The 25,777-nt window shown below is 41.1% G+C and overlaps 1 protein-coding gene across 7 annotated transcripts in view; it reads right to left on the bottom strand.

The window, feature by feature from the left end:
- PPP4R1 (protein phosphatase 4 regulatory subunit 1) overlaps positions 1–11,552 on the bottom strand; it is a 64,541-nt gene extending 52,989 nt beyond the window's left edge. For 2 of the 7 annotated variants that reach the window (XM_058832388.1, XM_058832391.1), the window contains exons 1-2: positions 11,398–11,552; positions 11,084–11,128 (exon numbers count right to left, since the gene is read on the bottom strand). In XM_058832388.1, coding sequence (XP_058688371.1) covers positions 11,084–11,128; positions 11,398–11,404 — 52 coding nt within the window. In that variant the 5' untranslated portion in view covers positions 11,405–11,552. Of the gene's footprint in view, positions 1–5,035; positions 5,091–10,871; positions 10,963–11,083; positions 11,129–11,397 lie in introns of those variants that run through there. The other 5 variants (XM_058832393.1, XM_058832390.1, XM_058832389.1 and 2 more) reach the window with 5 other exon arrangements.
- Positions 11,553–25,777: the final 14,225 nt, after the last annotated feature.

The following is a 25,777-nucleotide window of genomic DNA, read 5'->3' as shown; positions in this document are numbered from 1 at the left end:
TTTACAAATGCAAAACACACTCTTAAACAACACAAGTGTACTGGTTTTGGCTGGGATGAAGTTAAAGTTCTTCAGAGTAGCTTATACAGGAATACTTTGCACATTTCCAACCTATTCACTGGGAGGGCACCATGAGGAACAGAAAAGGTCCTGTTAGTGCTTAAGTCCTGCTTCAACTAACATATCAGTGATTTATCAACACTAGTTTTAGCACAAATACAAAACATTGTCCCATACATGGTATTACAGAGAAATTTAACTCTATGCCAGTCAAAACCAGTACAAATTTTGGCTAATTCAAATGAAGAAAACACAAATTTCTTCCTGCTTCAGAACACAGAACAGGCAATAGGACCATATATTACTTATCTACTGCAGAAAAACTATGGGTCAATTTTCTTATTTTCCTCCACTTTTTCAAATCCACAGAAAGCATATAAACTACAAGACACCACTGAAAACTAATGCAAGTGTAGAGCCTTAACTACCTTCTAATCTGGTCTTACATGTTCACACCAGCATGCAGAAGTAGAGCTAGACAAAACAGGAGTCTCCATAAGAACACACTATCCCAGGAGTTTAAAGTCACTAGTGGTGTCAGGAGGAGAAACAGCAATTGCACAGTGATGTCAAAAGCAATCACAGTGCTTCTATTTCTGTACATTCAAGTACCAAAGTAGAACAAAATTAATACATTCATCATTTATCCAAAGTTTGCAAGTTTCTCTTCAAAACTCTACACAATGACTGCCAAACACAAGGAAGCATCACATAAGACAACACATAACAACACTGCCTTTTGCTTCCATGTCTGAATGTCATTAACCTGATGTACTACAGAACCCAAGTGACTTCTCCTCTGTGTACCTTCATTTTCCTGTCAAAACATTTGTTTGAGTGTTTTTGAGAAGTTGTTCAAGCTTGTCTATCTATCTTGCATCTGGTCCATACTGTACTGTGTGAAAATATATATTAACATTCCCTGCTTCAAGCTCTCCTGTTTCCCTGAAGCTCTCCTCTGTTTTATGGCAAAGATACAACAATAACTTGACACAGTTATTAACTAACATGAACTATACAGCAGTCTTGCTGAGGCAGACTATGTGTAGAGGTGCTTAGTCAACCACTGCCAAGCTTGGCTGAGCATACAACAACAAAACAGAGGTCCATTTAAAACTCAGTTCCCTACAAAACCACAGCCTCTAGGCCAATTTTCAAGGCAGTTGGTTTTTCTACTACATATCTCATCCTCATAGAATCCTTCACAAAGGTCTCTCATACGGAATCTTTCACAGAGAGGCATACAAAATCACAATTGAAAAAAAACCCTATTTTTTCTTATTTAATAAAGCAGGAACAATTCTTTGCCATAGACTGTTCAGTAACAAGGCCTATATGTATTCTTTTTGTTCTCCTGTATTTGCTATGAGCACCAGAGCTGAATCATTCTTCTTTGTTTTGGCACAGAAACTCAGTGACAAGAAGTGTATTTAAAAAAAATAACCAATTCAATTCTGAAAGCTGAACAACAAACAGCTTTAAGGATTCGAAACTTCCAGCTAATCCTAACAGTTCTCTCATTTTATCTTCTGCATCCCCAAAGAGTACTCAAGACCTATTGCAAAATCTATATGGCAGATACATCTACTAAAATGGACTAATTTTTATTCAATTTTAGTATAAGCTACTTATTACACTCTTCATCAATTGTTAGCGTATGGATATTCAAGATAATACAGCACTTATATGCAGAACCGAGTCCTGTTCTGCTGTTCAGGCAAGTAATTTTTCTGCTTAACTGTAAAGCAAGAATTGTAATCTTATGGGTCCAGACATTTGATATCATGACCACAAAATAACAGTAGCAGGTTTTGTTCTAAATTACTGCCTTCCATGCTACAAAAGAATAAATTCACCTTAGGTTCAGACTTCTGCAGAGCACAAGTAAAATTCTCTTCAATATGCAATAAATATAGCCCTTCAATATTGTAAACACATTCATTTCTATACATAACTATTTCTAATTCATTAGCCCTTCAAACCGTGGAGCACCATCAGACTTGAGCCTCTTACAAATGTGAAGTTATCACACCTGTATACACAGACTTTGTTGTCTGAATTCCAAGTTTGGTGGGACTGGGTTTGGGGGTGGGGCAGAAGTAGAAAAGCAGGAGCAAGGAAGAAGATAAAGGTGGAAATGCAAAGCAGTTCTGATGCAATTATCATACTAGCCCCTATGTAGCACTTTGACAGCAGAGCTTGCTAACAGCTCGAAGCAGACAAAGAAAATCCTTTAAAATAAAGCTTCAGTAAAGGTTTGGGGGGCAAGGGACAGGGAGTACTTATCAGATGAAAGACACAGGAATCAAAAAATCAGCAGCTGTTTACACACAGAAGCATGGTGCAGCAAATTTCAAAGACCCAGTAGTCTAAATGTAACAGGCTACAAGAATATTTTCATTTAGTAAAGGCCTCCATAAAAAGGTAGCTATCAAGCTGCCACAGGAGTTGCATTTCTCATCAAGCATCAGAGGAAACAAGGGGCAATACAAAATTCCTTAAGCAAGGAGAAGAGATGCAGCTATACACGTTTACTTCTTTCAGGCATATGCAAGCAGCATTGAAAATCCTAATTTGCTCTGAAAAAAAAGGAATAGTTCTATCTCATATTGCTCACTGGTCATTTATTAGCACAACAGCTGAATGTACCTTCTACCGGTTAACAGTTTGACCTGCCACAAAGGCTGCTCCAGAGGAAATTGAAACAAAGAGAAGGATATCCAAGCTACCAGTTAAAACAATCAACAGTTTATATTCAGTCTGCCTATTTCCTGTAGGGAGCATGTCACGCCCATCACCAAGGCACTCAAGTTCCCTGCTATTTAAGTCCCTGTCTTCTACCCCTACCAAACAACTGCATGTACTTAAGAATTGTGGAATGAAGTTGGAGCGAAGCAAAAACCAGCTTCTGCAAGCAGAAGTTCCTCTAAGGCACTTTTTTCTCCTCTACAAGGTCATTACCGCCAAAGAAAGGTATCCCTTTTCTCTCTGCAGAATATTGCTGTTCATGGGATTTTTAACTGACTGCATGACTGACTGAGAATTTTGTAGCACTGGGGGGAAAATCCTATTTCCATCTTCAGCCAACATGTTCTCTCTGGTCCTACAATAGGACATGTGCATCCGATGTGTTTGGCGCCATGCTCAAATTCTGCCACACAACTAGGAATTTAGTACACACAAAACCACCAAACATTGGACTAACTAGAAGGAAGAGAGATATGAAGCAAGCAGCTGAAGCTCAAACACTCTAAGGACTTGTGCAAGCTTTGCAGTGCTTGATGTGACACTGTGAGTTATGATACATCAGCTATGAAGTGTTGTTCCACTGTGCAGTACTTCGACAGCATCATCACCGTAATTTAAAATACACTTACTTAGGCTAAACACTGCAGAGAAGGCAAGCTCTACAACTACAGTACATCCATAAGCTATGAAACATGGCTTTGCAATGTAACTCCCTTTCAACTTCCTAACTGCACTTTTCCTCTTCTCTGCCTAAATCCCAGAAAATGCTCTTGAGATGCTGCTTGACAGCTTTCCAAACTCATGTTGGGATAAACCTCTGTGTTTTCTGGGTATACAGAGAAATTCTTGCTGCAACTCTCCACACACTTCCTGTCTGTGCTCAGTATAAAGTGTAAAACTGGTCTGTGGGAGAAGGTTGAGCAGTACAGAATGCTGTGGATTCACTCTTGGAAAAAGTAAGAATGGTCATGGGTGTTCATTTCAATGCAATTTAATGTTTACATTACTTGCACAAGCAAGCATCCCTACAAACTAATCAAGCTGTTCCTCCTGTAGCCTAGAGAGGAAGGAAAAGGTAGTCTCTCCTCCATTCAAGTATTTGGGAACTGTTCAGGCATTTGGCAATCCCACAAGAAAAATTCCCTAAGTAGATCTGTTTATCAGAAAAAAATGCTTCAACAGTCTGCAAAATCACCCACATACCATGTCCATTTTATACATTAATATATTTAGCTTTTCCAGACTCTGTACAGAGAATAATGCCTCTTTATGGTACTAATTGTCTATTTTACCTTAAAAAAAGTAAGAAAAACCCACCAAACCAGTGGTCTCAACTGTCAGTGCCACTGTTCCACTGTTGCAAACAAACACCCTTTGACAATTTTTCCACCTATCTGGTAGGGTTTTAACACTCTACTGCCAGAAAGAACTGCAGCATCCCTCTCAGACTAAGGAACAGCCACATTAGTTTCTCTTATACTGTACCTTCTAAAGCAGACAGAGGAGCCCTGGATATCCTGGCAACTTTTAGGGGCAGCTGTCCCTGCCTCACTCTTCCAAAGAGAACTGTTCCTCCAGCTCTCAAAGCAGAAGCTATCCTTTCATCCAGTTCTGTTCATGTTATAACTCTTGCAATGAAAACTTCCTGCCCACACAGAGGGAAAGTCTTAGCAGCAAAAGGCACACACACAGGAAAGAAAAGCATTTTATCTTCAACACGCTGCAGTCTGCCACCTCCACAATAGGTCAGCAGTCAGAAATAACTGCAAGCACCAAGGTTTCACTATCTTAAGCCTAGGATTTTGAACATTTCCAGCTCATTCGTGACTCTTTCACTCCCTCTGTTTTTCAGCTGCAACTGGGAGAGAAAGAGAGAAGCAGGAGAATACCCAAAGCCCTGTAAGATAAACCATGAGACAGGGAAAAAAAAAAAAAAAGGTATCTGGCAACCTTAATTGAGAATCCTTGCCAGAGATGGGATAATGAAAGGTGGCTGGTGAGAAGCACATTCCCACATCAGAAGTGATGCTGTGGCCTTGGAAAGCTGAAAGCCTAGAAGATTATTTCTTCTTCAGTCCTCTACTAGGTGTAATGGAGAAAAAATGTGCAGCTGCATTAGAAATGTTCATTAGCCTACATCAAATCAAGCACAATCCCTTCCTCACATCATCTTCTTTTCTCTAGGATCCTAAGAGGTTGCCAGAGAAAGAGACTAACCATTACCCACCTGAGACCACTAACACCAGAATTCCATGGGGACACAGCCATCCACCTGAGTCTCCCAGTTTCTGTGAGGGTCAATCACCACATTAAAAGACAAAGAAATGAACTGAAGTGTTGGGAGAATTAAACCCTGATCTGCAGGGAAAACAACAGACTTGACACGTGTGCCTCATTAGCATTAAGGAATGGTTGTTGGATTCCCAAAGGAGCAGAATCTCAGTCACACCAGAGAACTGATTCCAATCACTACAGAAAGTCTGCCATTAATTCCTGTTATTACTTTTATGCAATGCTGAAATGCCAACCCAATAACTCAAACTATCTCAGCACTCTTTCACCAGAGCTCAGACTCTGATGAGACCAAAAGGTCAGTACTGCAACAGGGCATTTGAACATCATGTTAGAAATTTAGCTATACTCACAGCTGGAATTAAGTCTAAAAAGTGGCAGCCTATACAAAACAACTACCAGCATAACAAAATCTGTTAATTCTTATTCTGTGGTGAAGGAACAAAGAAACCACAGTGCAAAAGCTTCTGATATTACTATGTGCAGCTGTGGAAAAGGGAAGGTGAATTTTAACATACTCAACACATGTTATGCCAGCATAATTCACTCCCAGAGAATAAAAACTACAACACAGCATCAAGCTGTGACTGTGATTTGAAACCACAGGGAAATACAGACTGATTTTATAAAAACAAAACAACATAAAAAAAAAAGCATTTTTCAACTTAAACTATAATTAAAAAAGGTTAAAAAAATTAAATTTAAATTAGCTTCCATTTGGAAAGAGACTTGTGCACTACTCAAAGTCTAAGAGAATAATTTAATTAAAAGCATTCAACCAACACAAGCTCACTGCTAATGCCAGAAGATTTGCTCATCACCTGGAAAAAGAACATAGCATCAATGATAAAACAGCTTTTGACATTTGCAGAGGCATAAAGAGAATTTTCTTCAACTCAGCTATATAAGTGTTTCACTCACTGAGAAGCCTGCTGGGAGGAGAGGCTAGGAAAACCTGTCCTCCCTTTTAATCAATGGAAAAGAACTCAATAATAAAAATAGAGCTATGTTGGATAATCACTACTATGTTTTCAGTTTTTAGAACTGTTTCATCCACTAGTAAAATCCAAACAGTAACATTAGATTTGCCAATTGTAAAAACTACCTTATTGCTGAATTTTAAATCTATCATACCATTAAGCACTTGTGTTAAAGGAAACAAGTTTAAACATAGGTGTGTGTATGTAAAAATTCATTTAACAGTTCTAAACTAGAACTGTCTAAACAATGTGTAGATACTAAAACTCAATTTTCTGCATTTTTAGTTAAAACATCTGGAAACTAATTGTACAGAAAAAGGAAATTCACCATTGTCAGCATGGCAAAAAGTAAAGTTTCAAAATCTGAGTAAGGTACATAACCACCAAAGCATGCATGTACACTTGCAACTACCAAAGTCCTGACGTTGCATGTAAATGCAGCTATCACTAACAAAGGCTTTTTCCAAAAACAAATGTAAAACAATATTAAAACCAGTTATCAGATGAAAATTTCTTTTCTCTCGTGATTTAAATCACAATTAAAATAGTGAGTTGAATAAAGCTATTCCCTTTCCAAATCTGAATTCTAATTGCAGATGGCTCTATTTTTCAGAGCACACATCCTGCACACATCAGTGGTCAGACTGAAAGACGTCATCATCATGGTACATTTCATTTCATCTATCTGTACTGATCAGTTCAGCCTCCAGAAAGAGCCAGGGGAGGGGGGAACACAAACTGTCTGCCAAGAGTCATAAAGAACACTTTCTTTTCAACAAGCCCACGTTTTCTTTTCAACCATTTTTGCTGCCTATTTTCTTTTCTGTTCTATACTTATCTTAGACAGTTATACTATTCTATTTTGATTTTGCATGCACAAAACAAAGGATTTGAATAGAAGCCAGATTTTGCCTGACTTTTCGCATACTGTGCAAGATTTCAGACAGAAGAGCAAGGAAGCCAACAATCCAACTAGTGGGATGAAGATTCTTCTTCAGGCTTCCACTTTGAATTTTTTAATTTTCACTATTTTCTTTAGAGTGAGGCGCCTTTTTTTTTTTTTTTTTTCTTTAATGGATAATATCACACAAGGATTCTTCTTAGATTTATCTTCACATAAATGAAATGCAATTTTATGTTCCTTTTTTGGGGGGGGTTAGAGTCAATTAAGTTGTCTTTCATTAGAAGAACTGACATCTAGGAATTAATTTTTCTTTTATACCCTTTTTGTACGTTTAGCTAGTGTACAGTCACTGTCTTGGTTTTGGGTTATTTTTCCTTTTACTTCAAACAAGCAAATAAGCAAAAGCTACTGGCTAAAGAATTCTGGAAGAACCAGAATTTCTTCAATTATTATGACAGCCTTTGACATCAGGAGCTATGTCTACAGAAGTGAAATATCAGCTAAAATCAAAATACTTAAATGCCATTTGCAAGCTATGTAACTACTTAAAGCAATCATCTGTTTAATGTACCAGGTGCAAAATATGCATTTACCTCAAGAAAAAAAATATCAGAGCTTTCCAGTGGTTACCAAGCAACCAAGAGCAGAAAAATAATATGAAGCTTTCAAAATAGAAATGCAAACCAAAGCTGAAATTAATTATTTAAAAGTCAATCCAGCTGGTTTATCAACCACTCTCTGAAAGCCTTTCTTATAAAAGCTCTTGTTTAATCTCTGACCTCTTAAACAAATCAACAAAAAGAAGGCTGGTTTTGTTGGTTTTTTTTTAAGATGCCTTCCACAGCATATACTCTGAAGGTCTCCACTACTCCAACAGTTGATTTACTGCTCTCTGCTGAAATCTAGAAATGTATCATTAACCTAAATATTTATCAAGTTTTCTTCAGAGAGAAGGTAAACTTTGTTTCACAAGCAGCTATTAAAACAGTCCTCCGAAGATACAGTATTTTACTCTTCTGTAAAATTATGTTTACTGTATTTCAGGTTAATTATCATTCAACAAATTGGCACAACAAATGAGGAGAAGAACAAATTGTACAGTTGTACAAGTTGTTGATAGAACTCCAACTTTCCAGTAAAACACTTGACTATAGAAACCTTAAAAGACAAAGATCATAAAACAGCTGTTCTTCACTCTGCCTATCTAAAAGCTGCACAGATGCTTGGTTCATTACTTTCAGCAGGAATTGTGCATGGTTGTTTGCTCAGCTCCAGGACTTTCTCCTATTGCTTTAGAACATGACCAACAAAAGGTATCTCTTAAGTCACCTTAATGATCCCTTCTTTAGGAGGAAACACTGAATTACACTGGAAATTCTCATCACCCAAAGGAAAAAACAAAAGAAATAATATAACAACAACAACAAAAATTTCATGATTCAGACTCAAACCTAGGCTCACTGATGAGCTACCGATGAATACCTAATCTAGTGAAATGTCCTGAGCCATATGCACAGAGACTCAGCTTTAGATGTCCAATCCAGAGCTTGACACATGCATCCGGTCTTAAACAGTGCTGATTTCTCCAGCACACCCACAAAGATGTCTTGCTATTACTCGTTATCAGATCAGTTGAAAGCCCAAAAATTTATTGAAAACATAGTTCACTTTTCAAACGAGACAGTCAATCAATCATTTTATATTTATCTAATTCCTCCTCCTAAATTATATGACCAGGAATACTGGTATGCCTGCAAATATTTCTCTCTTATTTGTCCTTAAATATAACTCAACACACTTAATAGCAAGAATGCAGCTGGCAGAATCACACAGGCATAAAAAATGCCAGCACTTCCAGTTTTATCACTATTGCATTCTACTACTCCAGTAATACACCTCTAAACCAGTGTCTAACTCTGTTACTTGAAAGAGCTGCAAACATTTGAAATATTTACAACATAGAGATACTGTAGGGTGCGGTTCAGGCAGGAGCTGCAACTTTCTGTCTTAATTTAACTGTCTGTTTCATATGTGCAACCAATCAATTGGAAACATGTTCATAACTGTGTAAAACAGTTTTTGGGTACAAAACACAACTATTTCAAATAATACTGCACAAGAAACAGTATTTCATTCTCCTAGATCTGTACTATTTTTCTTTGGCTCACAGACACCATCCAAAACCAAAATCATGTACAATTTAGAACTATAAAAGCTACTGTGTGACTGAACTACATCCAGACAGCACATACTGATTCATACAGATTCCTGGTTTTTTTCTCTTAAAATACCATGCATACGTACTGAGACATTTTCTTTTATCTACTTCCATCAAAACCTCAGTAATTTTTAATGAGGTTTCAAATCTTTATATTTCTATAGCTTCTGCCTTCAGGATGCTCTCATCTGGACTGAGTCATATCTCCAAGCATATTTTTTTTTTTTCATTTTTAAAGACCATAACATAAGACCAGCACCAGGAACCCACAGCTTCAGTCACCCCTTCAACGACTACAGATAATTTCAATTCCTGTCTTCCAGTCAGCTAAAACCATAATCGAAGTGGAAAAGTAAGAATGCACTTTATTTCTTTTTTAAGTGTGTCCCTTTGGAAAAAGTCCTCTGTAGTCACAGTTTTCAAACAGCAACTTATCATGCGAAATTAAAAAAAAAAAAAAAAAAAAAGCCTGAGGGAAAGGGCTCTCTTTGTGCAAGGCAAAGCACAATAGGAGCCTTCTAAATGTCAGCTGACAAAAGTGAAAAAGGAGACCTATCAGTTAAATCCTGAAAAGTTTAAATAGCTCTCCTCTAAAAACGAAAGCCACAAAACACAAGGATTTTCTCCTGTACTCCAGCTCTGGTGAGGGGATGCCCTGCAGACTGCACGGCAGACAAAGCACCTTCAGGCAGCAACCAGGGGGTCTGCACACCCACAGCAGGCGCCTGCCTCTTCCTCCATTTTCACTTTCCTCCCAAAATTCACCCTCCTCTGCTTCCAAGAAGCTACCTCAACATCAATACGATCAACAGACACCTCCTCACCTGAGTAACATCTTAGTCTGCCATGCTAAGGCTTCTCACCCCGAGTTTGTAATTTTTGCACCACCCCAGCCACAATTCTGCTACTTTGCACCCTGACATTAACCCTTCTCCACAGATCTCTCCAGAGGGGTCAGGACTCACAGAATCAATTGGGTGTGAAAAGACTTATGAGATCGTCATGTCCAACCTGTGACCAAACATCACCTTGTCAACTGGACCAAGCCACTGAGTGCCACTTCCACTCTCCTGAAACACCTCCGGGGACAGTGACACCACCACCTCCTGGGCAGTCAATTCCAGTATCTAATCACCCCTTCTGAGAACAAATCCCTCCTGGTGTTCAACCTGAATCTCCCCTGGCGCAGCCTGAGGCCACGTCCTCCCTGCTGTCCCTGCTTGCCTAGGAGAAGAGACTGACCCCCTCCCGGCCACAACCTCTTTTCAGGTAGCTGTAAAGAGCAGTAAGCTCCCTCCTTGAGCCTCTTTTCTCCAGGCTAAGCATCCCCAGCTCCCACACCCGCTCCTCACAGGACATGTGCTCCAGAGCCTTCACAAGGAAGGGAGCGCCTGATGGGAGGGGTGGAGGGGGGCAGGATTGGCGACACAGAAATTATATACAAAATACAGAGATATAAAAGGAACGAGCAACCCACATGCCGCTGCAGATGTAGCAGCCTTAGCCTCCTCCTGCTCCTCCCCGCCGGCGCCCCGCCGTGCCCGGGCCATGAGGGAACGCCGCCCCTCAGGCAGAGCCTCCCCTGCTTCCATCCCTCCTTCCCTCCCTCCCTCGCTCCCACCGGGGCGGCCGCTAACGGCGCCCCCGCCCCGCCCGCCGCCCAACGCACCCCGCGGGACCGCCCGGCGCAGCCCCACGCGCGACCGGGACCGGGTCATGGACACCGGGAAGCGCGGAGCATGGCCATGGCTTCCTCCTCCTCCTCCTCCTCCTCCTCCTCCCCGCCGCCTCCCACAATGCACCCTGGGCGCTCCCCCGCGGAAACCACTTCCTCGCCCGAAAGCCGCCCCGCCGCTCCCCCCCTACCCCGTCCCCACTCACATCCGTCGATCTCCTCCTGCAGGTCCTCCTGGAGCAGCGACAGATCTGCGGTGGGGGAGACACACACACACACGCACCATGTGCCAATGCGCCCGCCGACCCTCGGTGCCACGCGTGACCCTGTCCCGCCCGCGGGCTGCGACCCCCCGACGCGACCAGCCCCGCAGCCCCTGCGCTCCGAGCCCGGACAGCGGCGGGCAGCGCTGCCGAAGCCGGGGCGGGGGAGAGGAGAAGGAGGGGGGATAGAGGAGGGAGGGCTGGCGCCTCGCCGGGGAGGCGGCGTGTGCGGGAAGGGGGAGGGGGGCGATGCCTACCCGCCATCTTGCTGCTGCAGCCCCCGCGGGGCGCCCGGCTACATCCAGCCCGCGGCCGGGCAATGGGAGCGGCGGTGGGAGAGGGCGGGCACGCGTGCGGTCCAGGCCCCGGGCCCGGCGGCGCCTCTCCGCGTCCCCGGGAGAGCCGCGCAGGGAGGGAGGGAGGAGGGAGCGGGCGGAGGAAGGCGGGAGGAGGGGTCTGGGCCGGACACGCTGCCCCCGCCTCCGCCCGGCGGAGCCGCTCTCGCTCGCTCGCTGCTCGCTCGCTCAGGCGGCCGCGCCTCCCCTCTCCGCGCTCTGAGTCACGGCCGGAGCTGCCCGGGCCGGCCCTGCGGCTGGAGAGCGCCCGGGCTCGGCCACACGCCCCGACCCGCTCACCTGCTCTCCGCGCTCCTCCGCCAAATCGGGGCTCGGGCTCCTCCTGCCGCCAGCCGACGGGCTGAGGCGAGACCACGGAGCTTGCCCTGCCGTGAAGTTTGGGTGTTGTGGGGTCGGTCACCTGGAGGAAGGCGCCCCAAGGTGCTCCTCGCCGTGGTCACTGTAGGGTCGCTTCCAGACGCGGTAGCGGGGCCGCAGCAATCCTTGCCGCCGGCGTCGTGGGGTTACCTGGGGAGAAAGGTTCCGTGACCTACCAAAGAGAAGAGTGTGGCCAGCAGGTCCAGAGAGGTGATCCTGCTCTGCTTGGCGCTGGTGAGGCTACATCTGCAGTGCTGTGTCCAGTTTTGGGCTACTCAGTACAAGAAAGACCCACTAGAGAGGGTCCAGTGGAGGGCCACAAAGATTATTGGGGGTCTGAAGCGTCTCTCATAGGAGAGGCTGTGGGAGCTGGGCATGTTTAGTCTAAAGATAAGACTGAGAGATCTCATTAATGCATATAAATATCTCAAAGGCAGGTGTTAAGAGGATGGTTCCAGACTCTTTTAAGTCGTTCCCAGTGACAGGATGAGAAGCAATATCCATAAACTAAAACTCAAGGAGCTCCTGCATGAAGAAGAACTTTGCACTGAGGGTGGCAGAGCACTGGAACAAGCTGTCCAAGGAAGTTGTGAAGTCTGCTTCTCTGGAGGCATTCAGAACCCACCTGGATGTGTTCCTGTCTCACCTGCTCTAGGCGACCCTGCCTTGGCAGGAGGGGTTTGGACAGGATGGTCTCCAGAGGTCCCTTCCAACCCTAATGATTCTGTGACAGGCAGCCGTCCTACTATCACCATGAAGTCCATGAGCATCCTTCTCACATGAATTGCCAAGTTTCTGCAGCTGGGATCCTGTGGCTTAAACACACAGGATATTGCCCCACTGCACCGCTGTGCCTTCTGACTTCTGCTTTAAAAAACAGGCAATTTAGTTGTACACAGACACAAAGGTGCACATAATTTTCTGCTTTTTTTGGCTGTACCTTTTGGTCACTGCTGATGGTTCTCATTTCAACTGTTTTGATATAATTTTTCCACTGTAAATTGGAATATTAAAAGTTTTGGATGAAACAAATGCTCTATTCTGTTGATTACCAGGGCACTTAATAGAGGAAATGACCATTTCCTCTATCAAGTATTAGTGCTACTTGGGAAAATTACCCGAGTCTTCCACAGTCTTGTTTTAAATCTCCATAATAAGTGATGAAGTTGTTAGTGCACAGAAAAGCAAAATAAATTCTTTTTGGTTTGCAAAAAAGATGCAATTTCATTAGCACTGTTTTTAACTGTGTGTTTGACAGTATGTCTTCTAAGCTGCTCTTTAACAATTTTTGGCTTTATTTGGTAAATTGTACAAGGATTAAATCTTTATAGTCATTCATTCTCTTTGCCGTGGTGAATGAAAATGTGTAATCTTCTTTTAAAATCTATACATCCCTTTCCTTAAAATCCTGTAAACAAGCTTGGTCCTATTTCACACCTGTTGAATCTTTGGATGAGCTACTGGGGCCTACTGGATACTGATTATCTAACATTTTCTTTTATTCAGATATATAACCTCAAAATCTGAGTAAATCAAGTAAATTCACCATGACTAAGTTATGACATGAATGTTAATAACATGAACCATGTTATTCTCTGCCTGTGTAATTTAAGAAAAGATTCAGAGGAAATATTTGACATCACAAATCTCTGGCAACACTGGATGTGATAGCAATAGACTTAGAACAGAAAAGTTAGGTGTACTTCAAGATCCCATTTTATTTTCTTTATTACTGCAAGCTATTTCCAGGAAGTTTTCTCACATCTCCTCTGCATTGTTCACCACAATCAGTTTTTCTCCCACTGAATTCAGTAGAAGTGAATCTAAGAATCTCTCTCACAACAAATTTGATGCACTTCATTTTACTGAATGAATCAAGGAGCCTGACTCCTCTTTCCAACCATTTAGGAAAAGGCACTAATGCTCACAAGCCATAAATTACTGTGGTCTGAGAACATCAAAGCTACCTTAAGCATTATTAGAGTTATCATCATAAGGAGAACTTAATGAGATACATCTATGACAAGTGGATTTACAATAATCAAAATTACTGCTCTTAAAAGTTTATTAATGGTGTTCATTATCACCAATTAATTATTACCCCATATATAACTGCCTCTAGAGTATTGAGGATTTTTTTTTTTTTAGTTATTTCTATATGTGTATTGTTTTAAAGAGAGGAAGTATGATTTTTGAATAAAGCGATGAGAACTGCAAGCAGTCATACTGAACATAAGATCATATAAATTAATTTTGGATTTTCACGTGTGCTTGTGATCTCCAGTGGTCTTTGGTTCTTTCTCTGTAGGCAAGACCATGTGATATTTAAATAGCACAGATAACAAGGATCAGTGTGTTACAAATCATAATTGTTCAGGAGTTGCTGGGGGTTTTGTGCTTGGTGTCACCTGTAGAACATCAGACTTTGCTCCTCAGGCACAGTTGGTTCTAGCACTGTCACTAGGAGCCATCAGGAAAGGTCTCTTCCCCCATGAGTAGGAGCTCTGGCAAAACCTTTGGCTCATACAGTGACACATGCATGGTAGGGGGAAAATAATATATTTAAAACAATTAAAAAAAAAGGCTTCAAGCCAACATGCAATGAAAAATCCCATTTAATGAGTAAGTAACTGGGTATTTCTAAACTTTTTGGCCTCAGTAAATCCAGAGGTAGTCCTTCAGGGCCTGATCCAAAGTTCAAGTTGATGGTAAGATTCCCTGCCACTGGTACAGATGAGGCAGACACAGAACCTTGTAAGTGTAGGACAGATGCTGACTCTTGCAGATGCGTGGCTGTTCCAAACCAGCACACCTAATTATGGAAGAAAATTTTCATGACAGACTTGTTTTATTAGATGAGACGTGTTAAGGAGCAAGTAATATAACACTTGCCAAAACGTTCTAGCAGATTTTGTGCTGGAGTTCTCATAGTCAGCTTAAGTACCCTTACAGATGCTGGGAAGTAAAGAACTGAAGAATGATAAGCTCACATTCTCACAATCTATCTCAAGGAAAAAACACACTACAAACACTACACCACTGCTTCAAGCTCAGGATGGAAGGATACAAATGGAAGACTCCTTGACAAAATCCTTTGCACGTGATAAAAGACACTGCATTGTTATCTACATGATGTATCTCAAAAAAGTCCACAGCAATCAGCAAGACGTTTCTATAAAGTAGAAGTGCTTTCCATAAAGTAAAAGTATTTGCATAAAGTGCTACATAAATCCTTTCAAACTTGCACATTAAACACAAGATACCAAACATCCACCTAGAAACACTTGCAACAAGTTATTCTGTAGTTTGATTGGTGACATCTTTTCAATTAAAACTGCTCTGGATATAAGGACCTCAGGCTCAAAAACTCTGCTGCACACGGAACTCACCTATGTTATTTTATTTATTATCTAAGGTATTATAGTTTTTTTCTCATTTGCTTGAAGAAGCAGGTCTGATCAGATAGCGTCAGCTTTCAATGTCCATATATTAACTTGCTTTGCATTTCTCCCAGGCTACCTTCATGTGTGGGAAGAGCTTCCCATAAATATTTGCACAGCCATATCTCTCTATCCTCCTTCGGATTCCTCCAAGAATCTCTCTTTTCCTGTGAAGCCTATCAAGAAATGGATCAGGGTTAGACTGCTGGTGCACCAAGTCAACTGCTTATCTTCTTGAATAATCCTGACTCATCATCTTCTTGGCCACCCCCAGGATTCCATCTGCATGTGTTGTCCTTGATGGTTCAGCCATTCATCATTTGCTTTCTAGACCATCGTTTTGTTCTTTACAGAGTGTTTAACCAAATTTGGCCCATAACTAAATATACAGACGAAGATACAAATACACACATAAGCATACACATACCTTTAATATGTATGGATACATACGAAAACCCAGTGGCTGAAGTCTGGGATTTGCAGTTGATTTGCATTTGAAAATATAGTAAAGTGTTTCTGCTAAGAAGAGGTGTTCATCATAAAATGTTTCATTTCTTCTCCTTTCCATTTCACTTTTCCTTCTCTTCTTCCATTCCTTACTCCTTTTTTCCCTCTCCAATAAAAATACTGGAGGGGGTGGGGTTTTGTTTGTTTTAGGTTATTTTTTTATATATATATATATATATATATATATATATATATATTCCTTGTGGTTGCAAAAGTTTTTAAATGTGTATCACTCAGTTTTATTTAATTTTTCCTTTTTCCTGGGCAAGAGTTTGAGTGTCTCCTGGCAAACCTTAGCATTAAAGTTCAGCTATCACTGCTCTCAGAGAAGGCCTTGCAGAAGGATTTTAATCATACGATATACCAACCATGAATAAACTAACACATAAATTTGCTGACAAAAAGCCTGGTTAATAAAAGGTTTGCTTTGTGGGTTCCTCATGTCATTCCAGGTCAGCAGCAAATTCTGTGGCAAGTTCAAGTGACGCTCAATCCTTTTAAAACTAGGAAATACCCACCTGAGGTACATCCCAGTGCAGAATTAAGGCTGCACCTGGAGCTTGCAGTGGCTCTTGGCATTAATATGCAAACAAATCTCTTGCATTGGTGGCATGGAGATGGCAGCTGTGTGGGCAAAAGGAGGAGAGGCATGCAAGTCAGGTGAAAAGTCCTGATGCCTTGTTTTTCAATTTTTCAATTTAATGTGATGATATCCAACTCCTTTGGCCAAAGACCAAAGAGAGAGTGGTCTGTCATCTCAATAGCAGTGAAGTGAAATTCCCTGTCTGTATCTCACCCTTCAGGTGCTGAAGCTGATGGTGTAAGGACACAAAGAATTGCTGCATCAGAGGCTGTTCCAAGGAGATGGGTCTCAGAGTTTGACTGCAGCATATGTGTAAGATTCCTCATTTAGTAGCACACACCTGGACGCAGGCTTTCCTTTAAGAGTGCTTAAAGTGCTGCAGCTCTGAGATGTTCTGCTTCAGGAGCCACGGTGTCATGCATATGTATGTTACAGGAAGACTGAATCACTGATCAAACAATGCAGAGTTCAGGTTGTACTGCTCTACCTTAGCTCTGCATTTCCTGGTTCTCAGAGGTGTCTATCTCACTGTCATATCAGAGAGGAACAAGACTGAGCAACAAGAAACTGAATCTTCTCCTCACTGAATTGCCTGGGGTGGGGGTGGGGGGAATTTGTTGATTTTTTTTACTGGGGCGATGGGGATTGTTTTGTTATTTTGATTTTGTTTGCTTTGAAAAGAGAAAAAAAAAAGGTGAATTTTGGCTATTTCAAGAAATTCCGGCAACCACCTATATGTGCAACTGGGATACTATTGCAGTAGATACGTTTATCCCTCAACCTTTCATCCTAGATCTCCAAATCATTTTGAAATGAACTAAATTATTCTCATCTTACAGGTAAAGAAAGCGAGAACAAAAGAAGCAAAGTGATGTGCTTGATAGTGCTTGAGGCCTGAGATGGCAATTAGTGCATAAAATAAAATACACCAAAAAAAAGTCTTCTGTGCTATTTTTTGCTATCTGACGCCAGTAGCACAGTAGCATACATGTAGCAGTAGCATATATGACAGTAGCAATCTAATGCACGGTTCCAGATGTGCCAGCTCTCAGTTGTATGCCAGGCCAGACCCTCCCTGTTAGATTAGCCTTTGGGCCAGCCAGGCTCTCCAGCCTTTCCTCAGCCCACACATTCTCCCTTCCCCACCCAACTAGTCCCTGCCTGGAAATACCTAACCTGATATTCAGATTAATATATTTGCATTTATTCGCTCCTTTACTTCCCAGTCTACTAAGTTTAAATTTGCATCTCTTTAGAGCTACTTAAATATTGGCACATGTAAGCTGATGGCTCGCATTCTTCTGAACCAGAGATGAGTTACTGAGATCCCAGAACACATCTCAAAGGGACAAGCAGGACTGAATTATCACTACTCCCAAACCTCCTTTTCCATGAGTTTCACATCCCTCCAACTGGTCCCTTCCTAAGATCCTTTCTCTTCTTTCTTCAGCACCAGCTCTCTCCACTCTTCCCCATTCCAAACTCTTCTCTTCACTCTCCCCCATCCCAAACGCCTCTCTCCACTCTCTTTTATCCCAAACTCCTCTCAGTGAGCTGCTGTGTACAGCACATTTAATTCTGTTCTTGTTGACAGTTTTTGAACCTTCTTGCTTATTTTCTTATACTCACATTGCATTTCCCCAAAATAAAACAGAAACAAAACCTAAATCCTGGCAGAAATGGAGTCTGGCACCTTGTCTACAGACCTTTGTCATATTTTAACTGGACTTAGGTCAGACTCAGGAGTAGCACTCTTTCATAACCCACATGAATACGAGCTGGCTGGAAGTCCTCTTGGCACCCTACTCAGCCAACAACGGTGTAATCCATTTAGTCAGGGAGGACTGGGTACATGCCTATGCAGGCAGCCAAGCTCTTTTTTTGCTGATCTGAAGGGTGGTAGGTGCCAGTGGGAAGCATGTCAGGAGAGTGATTGGTTTTGGACACGGCTTGTTATCCTGGTCTGTGCAATTGCTAGGACCTGCCAATCCTTAAAAATGTGAGGGGTGGAGAAGTCAAGAGGTTACTTCCTAGGAACCCTTTGTTTAGATAACCCTGGCTCTTGCAGGAAGAACACTGAATTTCAGGGTCAGTTACACACGTGTATTTTAGACCCCTGGAGGAGGCAGCCTTCAGATGTGTGTGTTTGTACAGTCTTTTGAGGGCAGATGTGAACTCATCCTGCTTCTGCTCCAACTCAATCAGCATCTGTGTAATTACACTTCATGTAGCGCTGAGCACAGAGAGAGGTATGGACAGACTGCGGCACAACATTTGGACACTAGTCAATTATATGTAAAATATAGCAGAGGTCCTCTCACTGAAGAAATAATTAAAACTGAAACTGTTGCTCCTCTCAAAGGGGAGGCTGAAAATATCCAAAAAGATTCAATGCTTATCTTATTTACAGTGTTAGAAAAGGATTACAGACTATCCTATTTACAGTGTTAGAAAAAGATTACAGACTATGAGGATTATATAATGAGGAAACAACCACCAAAAAGCTGCCCAAAATAAAGAGAAGAACTGAGTGCTGGTTCTTGACATGTGCTGGTTCCTACACCAAAATTTTCAGCTATTGAACTGGGAGGGAATCCAAAGAATTAAGGTTTTTATCTGAAATAAATGTACACAAAACTAGAGGGGATACAAATACACACAAAATCCCATGTATAACTTCTGAAGAAGACAGTGATAAAGTATGAGTTAAGAAATATGACTATGTACAGGGCCAGATGGTTTGTAATAGAAGGTACCAAAAAGTTTAAAGAGCTGTCTGGTCCAAAAATAGTTTCTCTGTTTAATTAAATTAGCTAAGATGTGAAAGAGCAATTACAGCCCTAAAGCAACTCCTGACTAGGCTGATTCTCTTAATAATTTCCAAATCATCTTCACTCACTTGATATAAAAATGATTATTTCCTTTTCTTTTACAATCATATAGGCTTTGACTTGCTGGGTGCTTTGTTGAGGTACAAATGTAAGCTGTAATATTTTTTAACTGTGGCAACAGTTAAAAGGTGTCAGGTATATTAAGAAGCTTTACATTATGCATTTCAAATTCTTGGACTTAAGCGCTGGCAACATTCCAGGTTCCACAGTTTCTGTTTAAAATGAGATTTAATGTGCATACATTGTATCATTGCCAATAATATCTTGAACTGGGTGTGTTTTATTGAGTGATTCATAAAGTAAGACAGACAAAGTATGCACAGTGGTATTGGAATTTGGGTGGAATCAAAGTACTGATTTAGTGTAATATGTTGTCAAGCACAGCATACAGGAAATCTTTCTGAATGAAGATGGATTTAGCCTATGAGAACCCAAGTATATTTCCAACTGTCATTTATTCCAGTGAAGTCCCCTTTGAAAGTATTAAACTAAAAAAGCTGCATCACTCACCCTCAGATATTCCATTGGCAGTGAGACTACAGTCAGACTTGTTGGACGTAAAAGGCAGGAAAACTACTAAAATATATAAAAATAACATTGATTTAAAGGGACACTGTCTGCAGTTGCAACACAGAAGAAAATTCTATCTGTTCCCTGACTGAGTGGCTGCAACATTTTAATTTAAATGCAATTTCGCTGTTAACTGGGAATCCGTAAGCATACTGAGCTGGCTATGCTGTGATTGTACATTTGCATGCATGTACCTTGTCCTCTCTGCACTCTTCCTGTTTGCATCTCCTTCCAGGCAGTATTTTGAAAACCACAGTGCTGATTTTGTTTCTGAGATGAAGAAGCCACTCGTACTGAGAACAAGGAGCTCTAACACTGAGAAACTGAGCCCTGCTTAGAGGGCTTCACACTGGTAAGAGGGATAATCCTGTCCTGAGTTCCATTATTAAAAATCAAGCTGTTACATTTATGAAACACCTGCTTAAATACATTATGTTTGATTCTTCTTTGACTCCTGATCTAGAATGACGTCTTTTTTGGTCACATACTGCTTGCTAAACAGTGGGAACAGAGTATTCTGCCTTTATCCCTGCTATCTCCACTCAGATGCACTTGGAGGGCATAACCAGATTGTTAGTCTGGCCCTGCCTAGTCCTAGCTGCTCCCTTGGCAAAATTCACGCATTTGTGAGCTAGAACAGCTTACTGAAATGAACGGGAAACTAGCGAAAGGAAGGCTGTGGACACCCTGTCTCACGAGGAAGAGTTTCATGGAGGAGAAGAAGCTTGCAAGACTCACGTTCGTACAAAACAGAGAGAATGGGACAAAATGAACTCTCCCACTGGCAGGAGCTAAAAGGACTCTAGGTCTGCCCCTAGCGCTGGAAAGGATTCGGTACAGCAATCAGGGCAGATACGTTTTCAAAGGGCTTCCCACCTTTTGCTTTGAAAAGTAGTCTGCTGTTTTGCAAGACCTGTGTATAGAGAACTAATATTCCAAAGATGTTATTTAGTTCTCAGAATTTCCTACCAACTGTGATTTTTTTAAGGGTATGAATGCTATTAACCTATAGGTTAATGGATTAGTTTTAAATAATGTGTTACATCCTTTCCCTCAATTGTATTTTAAGATTTATATTAGATTAAATACACAGGGAAGATTTTAGTTTGTAATTTGCCTCAGTGAGAAATAGATGAAATAAAAGGCTGCACTTGCTGTGGTGTCCTTCAGCTACCCATGAAAAGTTAACCTGTAAAGTTCTCAGAACTGTCATGGAGCAAAACTTTGGGATATCAAGAACTTGAGAATAAAGGAAAAATTATTTCTCCTGGAAAGAAGCTATAGCTTATATGCATTAATTATCTCATGGTACTTTTTGATAAGCAAACACAAAAGCAAGCAGTGTACAGCATGCCAGTGCAAGTTAGAGAGGCAGTGAAAATCTGGCTTATCTTGAAAAGAAGAAGCTGTAGCGTGACTTTGTTTCTTTGATCTGTGGACAGATCCTTCATGAAGATAGGAGCAGGAAACAGCATGTCTTGCTTTAAGGTAGGATTTAGGTAATCTCATCTTCAAAAATCTCTGCATTCTTTTTTCTTCCACATTTCGCTCCTGATATGCCACTAACACAGCATATGTACATTGAGCCTGATTACTCGCCTATCATACTTCTTCCCCTGGACTAGATAAACCAATCAACCAGTGTGACAGATATATCAATCAATCAGTGTGAGCTTATTTTTTGGGTGACAAGTCCAAGAATAGGTGTGCTATAGATGTCCTCCTCAAAAGACATCTTTTTGTCCTCTCTCCTGTGCTGAAGTAAATAAGACATTATGAACTTTCTGTCGCTGTGGAGTAGCACACCCAGGAAGCTCTGCATCTGGATGGAAGTCTTTGAACTCCCACAGTATCATTAACCTTCCCTTCCTACAGGATAAAGCCAGGCAGTAGTTCAATTTTTTCCCCATCCTCTGTGCAAATCATTTGGGACCCAGCTTCCCAGATCCTTTTCTATTTCCAGTGGTCTGATTTCCTTACTTTTCTGGCTATTGGAGATTGCTATGACCTAGCCCTAGATGCCCAAGTGCTCCCATTCTCCGTGTAGGAGCCAAAGGGGATATTCCCATTGAGATGCAGTTCATCTGAACATATTGAGAAAAGGAATTACAGTCAAGTCACATACTCAGAAGGCAAATCAACAGTAGTGGCTCACATAAGGTCCAAATTGCTCACAGGCTATGCTCTTCCCTTGCTAATGACTGCATGAACACCTGGACCAGAGGGTTGGGGTCCACATTCCCATTCCAGCCACCTGTCTTACTGAAAGGAATTACTTGGCACTATTAGCTCAAACTCACTTCAACCAAAGCTTGAAGAGTTGAACTAGAATTATTTTTATCTGTTCTAACACCAAAATGAGACTTCTGACTCTTTCTGGGTTTTGGTGAAACGTTATTTTGTCTCTGCCAGAGCATCAGATTTCTTTTCTAATCCAATTTACCGCTTTCCTGATATCATAAGAAAGATTATGACCACGGTAGCTTCTCTTTAAGGTTGTTCTGCAGATAGATCTTCACTTTGCTGATTCCTTTGCTGAAGATAATTCGTGCTAGTTCTCTTTAAGCTATACCTTCACAACTTTCTACTCTATTATGTTTTTATTCTCATCTATTCTTAAAACTTTTCTAATTGTGAAAGTGAGAGATATGATTCCATGATCTATGTGTGATAAAGGTATGTCTGCAGACCCTTAGAGTGCAGACTTAGCAGAGAACATTTTCTTTGCATTTAATTGCCCTAAAAATAACATTTAAAGCCTCCTAGTGTACTGCAGGATTTTTGAACCTAATGCACCCATCATCTTTAAAGAAACTACAAGAACTGATTGAGAATGAGAGTAAAATAGCTGGACTGATAAAACAGGCTGCATTGTGCATATTTCCAGTTTCTGCTCTCAAGATAGTTTCTTAGCTATCAGTAATATCAGGGTAATCAGCCCCGCTTGGTGCAGTTAAGGTCCTGACAAGTTATTGCTTATTTGAAGAGATTACTCTATTATTACTCCTCATTAGAAAATTAAAGCTGTTGATCAAGTAGTGCATTGTTTTCCCCCTTATAAAATATTTAATTAATATATATTAAAAAACTCTACAAAACAGAGCACACTAACTTCTTATTTATTTCTAGGTTTGAACAAACTAAGATTATCTGTGTTGGAGCCAGATTCTGAGGTCCATAAACAGGCAGGACTACCACTGCTGTACAAGGAAATTGGAATAAATATTAAGCAAAGGGTTGTCCTGAAGTGAAAAATGCCATTGCCATTAACAGAAATAATTATAAATTGTGTGGTAAAAACCTTGCAAAACTGCAGTTTCCTTTAAGGGTTAATTCATCCACATAACGGACATAGATCCAAATAAGGAATTTGGAATTTACATCAAAAACCCTTTGCATTGCAGGGCTGTTTAGACTAGTGGTGGGAAGAGGGGAGGTTATACTCCCAAATGCAAACTCATTTCAACACATAAAAATGTTATTCATAGCAGAAACATAATAAAAGAAAAAAAAAAAAAAGGAACTCTATAGTTTAATTCTGTAGATTTTTTTTTGCTTGATGAGAATTTCTTTCTCATCATCAAAATGATGATGACTTTTCTCCCTCTGAAATTCCTTTCTCATATTGTTTTCTTATTTTCTTTTGGGAGTGCAAAGATCCCTCTCACTGTGAAATCTAAACAAAGGAATCAACTTTTAGTATGCAAGACTGAAGACTAAGACATAAGGTAGGTCTCCTCCTCTGTCATCACCTGGCTTACAATTGGGTTTTAGTTTTTCCTTTGCAGTTGCCTCATGATTGTTCCTAAGGAACACCCAATTCCACTGATACAGACAAAAAGATAGGAGTGACACAACAAGGTGGCTACAGCCACCCTTCTCACTGCTTTTACTACCATAAGGTCAGGATGGATAGATGCATTTTCATTTGAAAATTTTCATTTGAGCCTTGTTTGGAAGGTCCCTGTTTGGGTCTTCTGTAACCAGAGGAAGCATCATCAATGTGCATTCACTGCCTGCAGATTTAATGAGAAAAATCAATGTGAAGTTCAAACCTTCTCTGGCTGGCAAAACACACCGGGTATGTTTTAGACAAACCTGATGCTCACTTGGCAGGACAAATTTCTGAGAGTATAAGAGCCCTGTTATTTCTCCTTGGCAGTTTGCACAATAGAAGCCTGCTTGCTTAACAATAAAACTTTGGCCTTAATATAAAACCCTTTTCATCATTTGTAAGGCTAAGCTTAATTAAAAGGAGAATTGTGTATGCTCTCCTTTCATTTGGTAGTAAACACAGGCTCCTTTACCTCATACAAAGCTAATGGTGGTAAACCAGATACTGCACCACTCTGTACAAGAATAGTGTACTGTGGAATATACTACTAGAAGGAAGCAGCATGTATATGCAGTAAATCCAGTTGTAATTTATGAGAACCTCTCTGAGCCACTCCTGCAGTGAGCTGGAAGGCAAGAAGGTATCACCCACCTGCTGCAAAGACTCCCTGAATTTTGAAGTAGATCTCCAGTTATCACTCCAACCAGACAACTGATAGTTGGGTGAAGTTGATCTTCACATTCCCTTTTCAAGCAGCAAGTAACAGGTGCCACCTATGCCAGGAGCATGAAAAGAACCAAGCAAACCAATGCTAGCATCACCAAAAGTAAACTGAGGCTGTTCTTGTCATCTCCAGGGACTCATTCAGAACAATCATCACGCTGTCTTTACAAACTGTTCTCAAAATTGGCAGCCCAAAATGAGAACCTGCAGAATGGAACATGTTACAAGAGCTATGGACATGACAAAATTGCAACCTTGAATATCCCCCAGTCAGTGACCCCCTCTTTTATATTGTGCCTTGTTACAGGAAATCACAATAGCCTTTTGTTTGGATTGGTGTTTACACTGCAGACACCTGCATGCTCAGGCATGGTTTTGTATGGAATCATACATGACAAAGGACTCGTGCAGCCTTGTGGGTTCACATTAGTATTTTCATAAGGTTCATGCAGAAGGTGAGTTTGATAATAAGATTTCATCAAGAATTGGCTGTATGAATTCATGCATGATAAGAAATTTACAGTATGCAGCAACTGGATTGATTTTGCTGGACTGATTTAATAAAATCACAGGCAATTTCAATCTCAGCAGAAAGAGCTCTAACTTGATTCCTATGTCCAGCCTCAACAGTTGGCTGTTATGGTTTAACCCCAGCCCGCAGCCAAGCCCCAGGCAGCCACTCACTCTCTCCCACACCAGTGGGATTGGGGAGAGAATCAGAAGGGTAAAAGGTGGAAAACTCATGAGTTCACATAAAGACCATTCTATAAGGAAAGAAAAAGCTGCTCACACAAACAAAGCAAAAAGGGGAATTAATTCAGTGGTTCCCATAGGCAGGCAGGTGTTCAGCCACCTCCAGGAGAGCAGGGCCCCATCATGCACAGCAGTGACTTGGGAAGACAACCTCCATCGCTCCAAATGTCCTCCCCTTTCTTCTTATTTCCACACATTATATACTGAGCATAATGTCATATAAACATTCCTTTGGTTAGTTGGTGTCAGCTGCCTCAGACATGTCTCCTCCCAGTTTCCCACGTGCTCTCAGCCTCCTACCCAGCATGGCAGTATGAAGAATGGAAAAGGCCCTAGATATGTGTAAGCCCTGCTCAGCAATACCAAAACACCTCTATATTACCAATCCTTGTAATTTGTGTTCAGCACAAACCCAAAGCACAGCCCCATCCCAGCCACTGGGAAGAAAATTAACTCTACCCTAGAAAAACCCAGCCCACTAGCCAATTAACTTAGCAATATGGACAAATAATCTGTTGGATCACCAAGTTGTGACTTCTGCTTTTTCAGGACATTTACGAAATTTCTTTTTACCTGTATAAGACTGTACCTTTAAATTAGTTTACTTTTCATTTGTTGCTCT

Source organism: Poecile atricapillus, chromosome 2 (genome assembly GCF_030490865.1).
Source record: "Poecile atricapillus isolate bPoeAtr1 chromosome 2, bPoeAtr1.hap1, whole genome shotgun sequence".
In the NCBI taxonomy this organism is placed as follows: Eukaryota; Metazoa; Chordata; class Aves; order Passeriformes; family Paridae; genus Poecile; species Poecile atricapillus.
This window is presented reverse-complemented; position numbering and strand designations above follow the sequence as displayed.